At 44.4% G+C, this 14,615-nt stretch overlaps 1 protein-coding gene across 5 annotated transcripts in view; it reads left to right on the forward strand.

Annotated features, from left to right (window-relative positions):
• Nucleotides 1–8,715, forward strand: part of Fam193a (family with sequence similarity 193 member A) — a 125,449-nt gene extending 116,734 nt beyond the window's left edge. For 4 of the 5 annotated variants that reach the window (XM_029477880.1, XM_029477881.1, XM_021162179.2 and 1 more), the window contains one exon: nt 7,911–8,713. In XM_029477880.1, coding sequence (XP_029333740.1) covers nt 7,911–8,004 — 94 coding nt within the window. In that variant the 3' untranslated portion in view covers nt 8,005–8,713. Of the gene's footprint in view, nt 1–7,910 lie in introns of all 5 variants that reach the window. The other variant, XM_021162177.1, reaches the window with a different exon arrangement.
• Nucleotides 8,716–14,615: the final 5,900 nt, after the last annotated feature.

Here is a 14,615-nt window from a genome sequence, read left to right on the forward strand (position 1 = left end):
AAAAAAAAAAAAAAAAAGTTTGAATGTATATTTGTTTATGCATACTATTTGTAATGCTGTACTTGAAATAGCCAGACATGGTGTTGTACACCTGGAATGTGAATTCAAGACCAGCCTGATATACAAAGTGAAGTTGTCTTTAAAAAGCTCCAAAAGAAAAACAGAAATGACAGACAAGAAAAAAGGATTACAGTATTGCTGAGAGTTGTGGCACATGACTTTTTAATCCAATCATTCAGGAGGTAGAGGCAAGCAGATCTCAAGTGATTTTGAGACCAGTCAAGACAAATGTTTATAAGACATTTGTGATAGAAACAAAACAAAAACCAAATAGAACTTGAGTATTGAGCAGTGAAGAACCAACCAACTGGTAAACTGGTAAACTCTTAAGAATGGGATGGCTGTTCTTGGTTGTAAGTTTGACTACCAGTTGTAGTTAATACAGTATTAGCTAAAACCCAAGTGTATGGATACAGCTCTGACGGGTTGTTTTCTTAATTAAATTATTTAAAGTGGAAAGATCCTCTTTTCATCTGTCCCACCTTCTGGTGGCAGCCTACATAAAGATCATGGAAGAAGGAAGCTCTCTCTTTACCTGTTTGCCCTCACTCTCTCTGTCAAATCCATTCCTTCACGAGAATTAGAGCCCACATCTTTGGGATTCTGACATAAACAGAAAACTGGCTGAGATGCCCAGCCTTGTGGACTGAACTGGATTCTTGGACTTTACATCGATTAATAGACAGCCATTGTTGAACTAGCTAGACCACAGCCTGTAAGTCACTCTAATAAATAACATGCATACACGCATACACAAACACACACACACACACAATTAATTCTCTTCCTCTAGAGAACCTGACAACCTGAATTCCATCCCCAGACCCCACATGATAGAGGGAGCAATTCGATTCCAGCAAGTTGTCCTCTGACTCCCACACTTGTGCCTTGATATACATTTCCCCGTATATACATATACTAGGGAAGGGAATGAGTGTTTCAAAAGAAAAGGGGAGAAGGGCTCACTGAGGTTGGAGAGAGATGGCTTCAGTAGTTAAAAGCATTTCTTGCTCTTGGAAAAGACCTGAGTTCATTTCCAAACCCTCTGATAGTTCACAACTATAACTCCAGTTCCAGGGGATCCAGTACCCCCTTTTGGTTTACTTAGGCACCAGGCATGCATGAAGTGCACATACAAAGATGCTGTGAAAACACACATACACATAAAATTTAAAAGATGACAACAACAAGGCCTGATGAAGTCCTTACCCACAGACCTGTTCAAAGACAAGAATTAACAGCTATTGAATTTCCCAGATCTTCCTGTAGGCTTAAATCCCAAGAATGGTCATTGTATTAGAATTCTTTAAAAAGAGAAAGACAGAGACTGATAGAATGAATATAGATATATATTAAGAGGATTTAGTAGAATGGCTTATAGGCCAGGGTGCTGCTAGTCCAACAACCGCTGTCTCCCAGTGGAAAGGCCACAAAACTGGATGTATCAGCTATATCTATTTGGCACTAGAGTCTCAGAGCATTCATAGAGAGCTGCTAGTCTTTAGTCTATTTAGGAATCCTAAAGAATTGGGTTTTAATACCAGCAAAGGAATGCTTCAACAGAATATATGGACTTGCCAGCGAGAGTGAGAGCAAGCAGGCTGTTTTCCTCCCCCTGTGTCCACTAAAATGGCCAGACGTAGCATGGGTCTTCCTATCTCAAATGAGCCAATCAAGAAAATCTCACATGGGAATAACCAGCAGCTTGGCTTTTAGTTGATTCCAGATCTAGTCAACCAAGATTAGCCATTACAATCATGGAACTTGTCTTTCTAAAGCATGTTAGAATAAATTGTGATTGAGTCATGGAGAGGAGGAGGCTGTGCAGTAACACCAAGGAGCAAAATTCAGCAGCTCCTACATGCTTTTCTGTCCATTTTGTTGGTAGTCACCAAAAAATGTATGTCCCTCCAATAGAATTCCACTCTACATTAAGAACAGCTGTCTAATGCAGCATCAAGGAAGGTTTCCCACAACAGCATACGCACACAGTGACCAGGCCAGCACAAGACACGTGTTGCCAGATTACATGTGAATTTATCCACTGACAGACCTTTATCATTATTCCTCAATGCTGAATCAAGATAGAGCTTAGCAGTACAGGGTAAGGCAGGAAAATAGGTGATAATGTGTCTTTTTTGAGGTGACCCACAAGGATAGAGCCATGTGTTGGTACCAGCTTTTTTCATGAATTAAGGCGCAATAAAGTCCATTTTTCAATTATGCCACAGGGAGTATAGCTAGTTGGTAGATTATTCTAGATTCAATCCTCAGCACTTCATAAAACCAGACATGGAGGAGATTTCATCCCTATAATACAGGCACTTGAGATGTAGAGACAGGAAGCTCATAATTCAAGGTCATTGTCAGGTACATGGTGAGTGGAAGAACAGCATGAGACCCTCACTCAAGAAATAAAATGTTAGCCGGGCAGTGGTAGTGCACACCTTTAATCTCAGCACTTGGGAGGCAGAGGCAGGCGGATTTCTGAGTTCGAGGCCAGCCTGGTCTACAGAGTGAGTTCCAGGACAGCCAGAGCTACACAGAGAAACCCTGTCTCAAAAAAATAAAAAATAAAAAAAAGAAAGAAAGAAAATGGGAAATGTTCACAGATACAAATGTATGTGTTAAAACTATAGAGAACATAAGGAAATTACTGCAGTGAAAAGCCAAAATGCTTCTGAGAGAAGGAACTGAAGCCAAAGTAGTGTGGCTTGGTAGCTGATTGGGGTGTATACCTGACATTGAGTTGTCAGGACAGCACGGGCTACACTGCGGTGGTCGGTAGAGATTCCTAGTACGGAATTACACATTTCAGTCATTCATGTATGCTGCAGTCTACAGAAGGGTAAGTATGGTTTGGTTATGCCTCCCCAGAAGAATGAGTACAAAGGGAGGCAGTTATCCCTACCCATTTTAAAGTTGTAGAAGCCTCCACTGAGACATTGTGATGGCCATGCAGAAGAAAAAGCCATGAAGCAGCCTGGTGGAAATACTGAGCCTGGCTTCTTACAGAAGATAGAGCAGCAGAAACTTTAGAAATGAAGTTCTTCATGGGTGGGGCTATGGGAGCTGTTTATCCAAAAAAAGAAAAACTGAAATTGGCTACCAGTTCCACACCATTCTGAAAAGACAATGTTTCATGGGTAAAAACTATAGGGGCTGGAGAGATGGCTCAGTGGTGACGACAACTGATTTATTTTCCAGAGGTCCTGAGTTCAATTCCCAGCAACCACGTGGTGACTCACAACCATCTATATAATAAGATCTGGTGCCCTCTTCTGGCCTGCAAGCATACATGCAGGCAGAGTACTGTATACATAATAAATAAATCTAAAAAAAAAAATTTAAGTGTCAAAAGCAAGCTTTTGGCTGGGTTACAGGTATAATGCAGAGAAACCTGGGTTTGGTTTTCAGTACTACTTACAAAATAAAACCTTTAATTTGGAAGAAAATAAATGTTTCTGAAATGAGACTAGGGAAAGTTTTCTCTTTTTTCTTTTCCTTTGTTTTTTGTTTTTGTTTGGTAGTTGGGGGGAGGGGTGTAGCAAACTTTATTGATGGTATTCAAGAGAGTAGGGAGGGGCTTCCTAGGCCCCTCCTGTTATTATGGGGATCTGGGATGGAATTTGTGAGGGAGATGCTCAGTGTTGGGGGCTGAGTTGGGACAGGGAACGAGGGCCTCCCTCTTGCTCTGTGTCTTTGGTGGTGTGGGCGGTAAGGGTTTCTTACTTCTTGGGGGCCATGTAGGCCATGAGGTTCATCACCCTGTTGCTGTAGCCGCATTCATTGTCATACCAGGAAATAGGCTTTACAACGTTATCGTTGAGAACAATGCCAACTCCAGCATCAAAGGTGGAAGAGTGGGAGTTGAAGGTGCAGGAGACAACCTGGTCCTCAGTGTAGCCCAGGATGCCCTTCAGTGGGCCCTCAGATGCCTGCTTTACCACCTTCTTGATGTCATCACACTTGGCAGGTTTCTCTAGGCAGCATATCAGATCCACGAGGGACACATTGGGGGTAGGAACACGGAAGGCCATGCTAGTAAGCTTCTCATTCAGCTCTGAAATGACCTTGCCAACAGCCTTGGCAGCACCAGTGGATGAAGGGATGATATTCTAGGCTGCCCCAATGGCCATCATGCCACAGCTTTCCAGAGGAGCCATCCACAGTCTTCTGAGTGGCAGTGATGGCATGGACAGTGGTCATGAGCCCTTCCACAATGCCAAAGTTGTCGTGGATTACCTTGGCCAGGGGGTCTAAGCAGTTGATACAGGGTGCATTGCTGACAATCTTGAGTGAGTTGTCATATTTCTCATGGTTCACACCCATCACAAACATGGGGGCATCTGCAGAAGGAGCAGAGATAATGACCCTTTCGGCTCCACCATTCAAGTGGTCCCCGGCCTTCTCCATGGTGGTGAAGACACCAGGAGACTCCACGACACACTCAGCACCAGCCTCACCCCATTTGATATTAGCGGGATCTCACTCCTGGAAGATGGTGATGGGCTTCCCATTGATAAGCTTCGCATTCCCAGCCTTGACTGTGCTTTTGAATTTGCTATGAGTGGAGTCATACTGGAACATATAGACCATGAAGTTGAGGTCAATGAAGGGGTCGTTGATGGCAGCAGTCTCCACTTTGCCAAGTGGAGAGCAGACGGCAGCCCTGGTAATGAGGCAGCCAATACGGCCAAATCCATTCACCATTTCAACCTTCACCATTTCGTCTACAGGACAAGGCTGGCACTGCACAAGAAGACGCGGCTGTCTCTGGAACAGGGAGGAGTAGAGAGCTGGGAAAGTTTTCTTATTTGAGCCATAATCTGGGTGCAGAGGTACACACCTCTAGTTCTTTTACTCAGGAGGCTGCAGTAGGGTCCTCACTTGAGTCTACTCAACAAAGCTAGATCACATCTCAAAATACTTAAGAGCCTGGTAACTGATACTGCTTTAGTAATGCTATTTGCACATCTACTGTAAGGCTTGACAGTCAACTGAACAGACTTGCCTTATAGAGGAAACTCAAGCATATTGTTTCTTCAAGTAGAAGAAACAATAAGGTAAAAGATATGTACTCAGTATGATTCAGTGTGCAGATGCTCAAACAGTACATCCAGACTACTGCTGAGTATTGAGGTCTTATTCAAGTGCCAGGACAGCAAGAGCTACGTTGGGACATTCACTGAGGCTTCTGCATCCTGTTACACTGTATACATGTGGGCAGCGCATGCAGTCCAGCGATGACAAACCTAATGGCTCTAGATCTTAGATGTGGATGAGGCTGGCCACTTGCAGGGCCTAGGAGGCTTTTGGGGAGCAGCTTGTATTTAATGGGGTTTGTGGGGTTTTTTTGTTTTTGTTTTTTGTTTTGTTTGTTTGGTTTGGTTTTTTAAGACAGGGTTTCTCTGCGTAGCCCTGGCTGTCCTGGAACTCACTTTGTAGACCAGGCTGGCCTTGAACTCAGAAATCCGCCTGCCTCTGCCTCAAAGGCATGTGCCACCACGCCCAACTTGTATTTTACGTTCTTGAGTCTCTGGCAAGCTTTGCCTTTTGCAAAGGATTGAGCTTGAGCCTGAATGATTGGCCTTAGGCATTTCTTACTGCTTTGTAGAGAGAGGGGACTGGGATGTAGCCTACATATGTGAGAGACAGTTGGACAAGAAGTATTAGAGGTTTAGAAGGTTAGCTCCAAAAGAAAGGAATTTTGATTTTAGAGCGGAGATGGCACAGCCCTTCCCTGGCAGACACTTGTTCTTTCTCCATCTAGACAGAGGCCACAAAATGGACAGTACCTAGCTGAGCAGTGACGGGCACCTGATTGAATGATTGGGCCACAGTTTATTCAGACCACAGGAAAATCACTTTAGGTTTCATTATAATTTCTGCTCCCCAGTTGAGAGCTGGAATGTTAAAAGTGAGAAATTATACAGGAGTCTTTAAACAAAAGAAAATACTCTGGGGGCTGGAGAGATGACTCAGTTGTTAAGAGCACTGGTTGTGTTTATTTAAATTGTGTGTGTGTGTGTGTGTGTGTGTGTGCACACATACACTTATGCCCACAGAAGATAGAAGAGAGTATCAGATGCCTTGGAGTTACAAGAAGCTGTGAGCTACCCAAAATGGGTATTGAGAACCAACTATGGGTCCTCTGTTGTTCATTCTTAACCACCAGGCCATCTCTCCATCCCCAAAGGGTCATCTTTTTCAGAAGCTATTTAGCCTACAGTGTTTGTGGCTCAGAGCACAGAGTTGGCAGGTAGTTGAAGCCTGAAGGCCTTCATGTACAGAGGACATTGTGTAGAGAACAGATGGAAAGGAGGGCAGAGTCTTGTAACGTTTCTCACCATAGTAAGTTCTTACTTTTTGAGTGAGTCCAACAGTCCAGAACCTCCACTTAGCTGTCACCCTTGGTGCCATTTACTTGCTGCAGGCTATGGGTCAGAAGCAGCCTGCCTTGTTCCTGTGTGACTCCTCCTGAGCTAAGAGAATGTATATACTGAAGGAGTTGGGGAACAGATTTTTTTTTTAGGATTTATTTATTTTATGTATATGAAATACACTGTAGCTGTACTGTTGTGAGCCATCATGTGGTTGCTGGGAATTGATCTCAGGACCTCTGCTGGCTCCAGCCCCCTGCTCACTTTGGTCCCGCTTGCTCTGGCCCAAAGATTTACTTATGTAAGTACACTGTAGCTGTCTCCAGACAAACCAGAAGAGGGCATCAGATCTCATTATGCATGGTTATGAGCCACCACATGGTTGCTGGGATTTGAACTCAGGACCTTCGGAAAAGCAGTCAGTGCTCTTAACTGCTGAGCCATTTGACCAGCCCCAGGGAACAGATATTTTCAGACACACAAAAATTATACAAACTGTATTTTACTCTCTAAATGTTGTTTCACATGAATATCAGAGACATCAGCTTGAGTCTGTATGGTTGTGGTTGCTTGTGTGTCATTGAGGCAGGGTAAGAGATTGCTACAGACTATAGGATCTACCAAACTTGTAGCACTTTCTGGTCAATTACAGAAGTTTTGCCTGGTTCATGGCAACCATATCCTTAAGCTTAGCACATGTTCTTCCTAGCAGCTCCTGTGACATAAGGTCCTAGTCAAGTAGCTATCTACTTGTGACCCTTGTGGCTCTCCTACATACCTCGCCACATTGACCACAGTGTGCCTTCCTTCATGAGACTCATAGTGCTGTGGAGGCTGAGCCAGCTGGTAGCGTCTTACCCTGAACACATTTATTGTTTTGAGTGAGCTCATGCAGTTGACCACAGTTGTGAGGTATGTATCACAGAAGACCCGCTGCAGGACTGTCCTGGAGTCCTGTCTCCTGTATGGTGATCTCTGGCCTGAAGCTGCCCAACAGTTCCTCCTGCTGGGCAGCAGGCTACGTCTCGTGGCTTAGAGGGCAGCACATCAGAATCTATATCAGTCTCAAGGAGCTTCTGGCATAGGGAAATAGCAGGACTCAAGCCCTTTTTTCAGGCATAATAGTGACTGATGTCAGCTGTTCTCAGGTAGACGCATGAGGTTTCCTTGAACCCTTCAGTGATATTTGGTTAACTCTCCCTCTCCTACACTAAATGCTGCTTTTCTTATACTTTCCTGGCTGTCTCCTAATCACAGTATCAAACGACAACACCAGAAGATACACAAGCCACTTAACTTGGCCAGAATCCTGAAGGTGGGACCACTCTTCCAAGCATGGAGACTTTTGAGCTCAAACCTCACTGAGCCTCCATAGTGAATTGCTAGCAAGAATCATAGGTTGGCTTGGTGGTTGCCAGTCTGGGTAAAGACTCTGTCCTGAGACAATTTGCCTTTTTGTTTTGGCAGATTCTGCTTGGACTCTGCAAGACAGAACCGACAAAGACTATCCATCAACTGGTCCAACTTTAGCTTGAAGAAAGCCACCTTTGCTGCCCACTGAATGAGGACTGCCTGGAGAGGGATGTGTGGGAGGCAGCTGGGCTGCGCCACTCAAGAGCCAAGCCCCTCACTGGCTCCCCTAAGCTTCAGTACCCACCCAGGGTGTGTAGGGCGGGATGCTGTGGCCTGATACCCCGAGACCGAGAACTTGCTGCTCGACCTGCGTTGTTAGCTTGTGTGCGTGTAGTCTGTGAGTGAGACTTCTTTGATTGTAGCTCTGTGCTGTCGGAATGGAACAGTAGTTCCCGCCAATTCCTCCACCACCACGGCCTCAGAGGCCTGGGCCGTGGCCAGAGACGAGTTTGCATCATCCACGTGGCTCTGTCACCTCTGCATCTCGACCTGTCCTGTCATCTGTCCCCGCCAGGGTGTCAGTCATCCCTCAGCTCCCATGTGCCCTGTGTCCCACCCAACGCGGGCTGGGCGGGCAGGCCTCCTTTGTCCTCTTTCACAATCTACTGTTTCTGAGTGTACACGTTGCGCTGTTTGTGTTTGACCCCCTGACTTGTAGCCAGCTTGTGTAAGACCCCTTGCAGAATGAGAACGTTAAAAACAAGAAACCCACCCAGTACTCACACCATCAAGTCTGTTCTAGAGCGTACAACCGTATTAACACGGAGGCCTGCCTGGCTACTTTTTTAACATATTGTTAAGTAATATTAAAATCATGTCTTTCTTTTTGAAAGATGGAATACATTAGTACAGCAGGAGACCCAGTCTGGTTGCTTTCTGCTGGGGATGATGGGTGTGGTGGGAGGTATCAAATGGGTGATATTTGTTCCCAGGGAGCCACGGCCACCAACCCCAAAGGTGTTCCGAGGTCTCCAGATTTCTGGTTCCTTCAGTTGTCTTCTGAACACCACGCTGGTACAGGTAATGAGCAAGGCACAACAACTAAACAAATGATTAGGGGCATGTGTTCATGCCAAGAAGTACCAGGAAGTTGCAAGATGAGGTTGTGGGTTATACCCAGCTCACTAGGACATGGAATAGAGACTAAGGCTTTGTAACACAGCAGAGGGTTATTTACAACCTTGTATGCAGGTACCTATCCACATTTGGGGAAGAGGGGGGTTGTGATCTGTAGTAGAATGCTTAATTGGGTTTAAATTAGGAACAAAGTAAATGGTATTGAAAAGTGAAAGAGTAGTGGCTTGGTTAGTACCATCTTTGCCCCTTCAGGAGCTAACAAAAAGCTTACACAGTTGCCTCTGGGTTCATGTAATTTCAGCTACATGGCTCATATTTTTCAACATTGAGGCATCCAACACCTAGAAGATGACTAAGTTCTGAGTAGGAAGATCATCAGGCCAAGGCTGACAATGACAAGCTAGTAGAGTCATTGTGGAAGGCAGGGGACAGTCCTAGCCTTCTGAAGACTCTTCACCAGAGAACGGAAGTGTGAATCAGTACCCAGAGGAGGTACAGAACAGGTTGCCTTCTTTTCTTTTCCAGGTGACAAAGCAGCCCATCCCTGTGTTCCTGGGAGAGTGGAACAAAGAAAAGCAAGCCGGGATGTGACCTTGCATAAACAGTGTTCTTGAAAGGGCAGAGATTCTAGTTCTATTCCCAGGGATGCTGATGTTATTTCCTGGTTGCAGAAATGGTTAGAGAGGCCCAGTATTGGGCTTGCCTCCCACATACTGCCTTTCTGGGCCTCTACTTCTGGAGCCAAGCCACCTGCCAAGAGGAATCCAGAATCTCCAGCTGTAGCATCAGCAGGAACTGTTGACACTATAATGGCAAAGGGAACGCCTGGGTGCCCCAACAGCAATACCATATTGGGGCCCAGAGCCACTGAGAACTCAACCCCCAGCTCTTGAGTACTTAGGGTGTGTTCAGGCCAGTTCGTCGTATGCTGTTCACTGCCAGGAATGAGCTTTCTGTTCCCCTAGAAACCTCAAGTTGCTTTGGCTCTTGTCATCAAGGGTGCATAACTTGCCGGTTTGAGGAACAACAACAAAAACAGAAGCCAGTAGAAGCCTCTGGACCCAGTCGATGGAGAGGGGAGAGTAGGTGGTGAGGGAGTTCTGAGGGCAACTCTTTCCACGGCTGTAGAGGCTGCCAGGATTTTTGCAGTTTAGCAGAGTGTTCGTTCTGCTTCTAGGTGGGGAACCAAAGCCCAAAGTGATGATTGGCGGAGGGAGACTGTGGGCAGACTCCAGGGAAGCTTCGTGTTTGACTATTTCCATTACGCAATATGAGCCTGAAATGAAGTAAGGGAACAGCTGGAAAGAAGCATTAACTGGAAAGTTTTTTTCATTGAACTTTATATACTGTCTTAGTTACTTTTCTATTATTTGATAAGACACCATGACCATGGCAAACTTACAGAAAAACTTGTTTAATTTGGGGCTCATGGTTTCAGAGGGTTAGAGTCTATGACTACCATGGCGGGGAGCATAGTAGTGGTAGGTAGGGGATGGCACTAGAGTCAAAAAGACACTAGGAATGGTGCTAGTCTTTTAAAACCTCAAAGCCCACCCAACCCCCCACCTCACCCCACCCTGTGATACCTATCTAAAAGGCCATGCCTCCTAACCCTCCAGGGAGAGTTCCACCAGCTGGGGACCAAGTAAGTATTTAAACATGGACCTATTGGAGAGTTATTCCTCAAACCACTGAAGAGTCAAGCACCAAAACAAGTGACCAGCAGGGATCGCTTCTGATACCATTAAATCCATCCTCCTTTTTGTAACTGATGAGCAGGTGTGAGCAAGGCTTATATTTGGATAGCGAGTATCATCATCTGTACTTCATGGCTTGAGGTGCTGTGCTCTGAATGCATCTCTGACTAGCAGGATGACTGTTGACTTGAGGTCTTTTAGTTTAAGTAGTTTTTGGAAGTTTCCTGCTCTCTAAGGGATTCTCTGGCAAGCACATGACGGACCCCAAATCCACATAGCAACAAGTCCTCTGGTTCCTCCACAAAACAGAACAGCAAATTTTGTTTTCTAAAAGGTTTTATTTCTTTTTCCAACAAGGGCGGGGTGCAGTAAAGTTAGTAGCAACGGCTACTCTATCAGCCTACAAGGGTTTTTATTGTTCTTTTGCTTGTTTTAAGATTGAATACATTCCTGTCCCCTGGGTTGAATAGCTCTTGGGTTGCCACCATGTTTTGACAACATGCCTGGCAGTATATTTGTGACAATGAGAAGCAGAAGTAATCATGCATAAAATTTGTCTGTTTTCAACATGAAGCTTTGTAAGTTGTTCCCAGATGTTAACTGAAAATGCCTTAGTGTCAGTGCAGTTCCAGACTAGCATTATTCTGGATCCACCTCCATGGTAAAAGTGGTATTAGTTCAGAGATGAATGAGAATTTTGGCTACTTGACTATACATGCTCATATATACACTGAACAGGGCCCCAAGAGGGGACCAGCTTGCAGAGAATCCTGCCATCCTGATTTCATATCGGCAGCACATGTTAGAACACAAGGAAACCTGGTGAGCTCTTGGTATAGTTTCTGCCTGAAGGCAGTTTCCAGATCTTAGTACTGTACAAAGCCAACTTGGAATCCATGGCTGGGGACGTGGGGAGAGCTTTCTAGAGATGAGACAAGCTAAGAGCCACCAAAGCCTTCAGCTGTCATGTTTCATGAGCCCAGGCACTGGGTCACCAGCAAGGCTTTCTCAGCATTTCTTGTAGGCTGAGTAGGAAGACACTACTATGAGATGTCTCATGTGTAATGGTGTATGGAAGACTGATGACAAGTAGTAAAATATTAGTAAGGTATGGACAAACAAAAATATGTACAATTAGGACGCAGTAAACAAGTTCTCAGTCAAGCCACTAGGAGCAAGTCAGTGCAGTCAAGCAGGGGAGTTGTTGGCTTGTCAGGATTGTTTGTCCGGTGCCCATGTTTGGGTGCACAGCAAATCATCCCTTTACTTTGGCTACTTGAATAGTAAATACAAGTTGCTTTCTGGCACTGGCCATTGTTGTTTTGGTTTTGGTTTTTCAAGACAGAATTTCTCTATGTAGCCCTGGCTGTCCCGGAACTAGCTCTGTAAACCAGGCTGGCCTCCATCTTTACAGAGTTCTGCTACCTCTGTTAGATTTAAAAGTATGCTTTGCTCTTAGAGACTAGTCAAGGCACCATGGCTATTACAGATGAAAATTTCAAGTGTGACCTGGTTGTTAAAGTATAAGAATTTTGCTTTTGTTTTTGCCTTTTGCCCCTACACTCGGGGTATCAATAAGTCCTTAAAAGAGCACCAGCCAACAGAAGGATAGTCCTGGCAGAATAAGTCTTGAAACTAAAAACCCGTTAGAAGGATCAAGCTAACCTTACTTCTTCCCCAAACACTTCTTAAGTAAAATTCAGTGTTGGCACCCAGACAGATTTCCTAAGTCTATACTAAAAGCAAGAAATACGGAGCTTTAGGAGAAATTTCAATCTAAAAAATCCAAAAAGGGTTTACAGGCAAGAAGCTTAAGATGTCAGGCAAAGTGCCACACACCTTTCATCCCAGCGCTCTGGAGACAGAAACAGGTGGGTTTCTGTGAGTTCAAGACCAGTCTACATAGTAAGTTCCAAGATAGCCAGGGCTTCATACAAAGAAGTGGGTCAAAGTGGGTGGGAGAGTGAGTTATAAAATCTAAATGCATACATACATAATGACCAAAGGCATACAATCAAAGCATTGTGAAAAAGAAAAGGATTAAAGGCTGGTGAGATGGCTCAGTGGGTAAGAGCACCCGACTGCTCTTCCGAAGGTCCAGTGTTCAAATCCCAGCAACCACATGGTGGCTCACAACCATCTGTAATGAGATCTGACTCCCTCTTCTGGAGTGCCTGAAGACAGCTACAGTGTACTTACATACAATAAATAAATCTTTAAAAAAAAAAAAAGAAAAGGATTAAAAATGAAATGTCAAATAATACTTCAAAAGAAAAACATGAGACTGAAAACTGTACACAAAAGAAATCGGTGAATTTATGGCATGTGGGCCAATGGTAGTGCACACCTTAAATCCCAGCACTCAAGAGGTAGATTCCAGGGCTATTTAAAAAAAAAAAAAAAAAAAAAAAAAGCCAAACCTTTCTCGAGGGGAAAAAAAGGATGCATGAGAGAAAATGGTAGTCAAAAAAGGTTCACATATTGTCGCACCCACCTCGTCCGGCAAGGAAGACAACACGGTTGGATTCTTCTCAACAGCTTTATTGCAGGAACACCTTGATGCTGCTAAGGGACTGCTTATATACACCCCAGCACTGGGGAGGGCTATGTGTCCTGGGATTGGTCGGCCTGTCGACACTTCATTAGCATGCACCCGCTCGGGAGGGGTTGGCGCCAGATTCGTGCTAGGCCTGCGCAGTGGTGGTGTTTATGGCCATGGTGTACTGGAAACCGGCGCCATCTTTTAGGTGTCGGCTGCCTACAACATATGTATGCATACATGTGCACTGGGAATAGAAGCCAAGACTTCATGCATACAAGCTAAGAACTAAATCAGAGCAACATCACCTAAAGATAATCCAAAGTTGATAGAAGTGGCTCAGTTCCACAGAACAGGTTTTCATTGGTTTTCTTTTTATATTATTTATTCATTTATTTTTCAGACATTGTCTCCCTATGTAGTTCTTCCTGTCCTGGAACTTACTTTCTAGACCAGACTAGTCTTGAACTCGGATCCAGCTGCCTTTGCCTCCCAAGTGGGATTAAAAGTGTGTGCCACCACCACTTGGCATGTTGAGCTGTTTTAGTTCTTCATGTATTCTACACACTAGTCCTGTGAGATGAATAGCTGGCAAGGATTTTTTCCAACTATGTAGGCCATCTACTTACTTCAGTTTCTTTAGTTGTCGCTCTATTTCCTGTGTGATCAGCCTTATTCCGAAAAGTCCTTTCACATGTGCCCATTAGTTGAAATATGTACTCTACTTTTTCCTCTAGAACTTTCAGGGTATCAGGTCTTATATTGAGGTTTTGATCCACTTTGAGTTGAGTTTTGTGCATTGTGAGAGAGAAGGATCTAATGTCATTTTTCAGTTTTCCTGGCACCATTATAAAGATGTTTTCTTTTCGCCAATGAATATTTCTGCTATCTTTGTAAGAGTTCAGGTTAACTTTTTGGGCCCACTTTTGGCCCATAAGTTGCATGGACTTATCTCTTGGTCCTCAATTCTGTCCCATTGATCTCTGTGTGTGTCAGTATTGTGTTGTTTTTATTAATGTTGCTCTAGTATAATTGGCAGCCATGTGTGATGTTACCTTCTGCAGTGTTGTTTTTACTCAGGACTGTTTTGACTATCTGATTGATTGTGCCTCCTTGTATATTTCTGGACCTTTAAGTAGGGTGGCCATTTTTCACAGTATTCTTCTGATCCTGAGTATGGGGGTCTTTTTCTACCATTAAGTGTATTCCTTAATTTATTTCTTCTGTGTCTTAAAACTTCCTTTTTTTTTTTTTTTTTTTTTTTTTTTTCGAGACAGGGTTTCTCTGTGTATCCCTGGCTGTCCTGGAACTCGCTCTGTAGCCCAGGCTGGCCTCGAACTCAGAAATCCGCCTGCCTCTGCCTCCCAAGTGCTGGGATTAAAGGCGTGCGCCACCACTGCCCAGCTTTAGGTTTCCTTCCTGATCCCATCATTGACACATCATTTA

Source organism: Mus caroli, chromosome 5, assembly GCF_900094665.2.
Source record: "Mus caroli chromosome 5, CAROLI_EIJ_v1.1, whole genome shotgun sequence".
Lineage (NCBI taxonomy): Eukaryota > Metazoa > Chordata > Mammalia > Rodentia > Muridae > Mus > Mus caroli.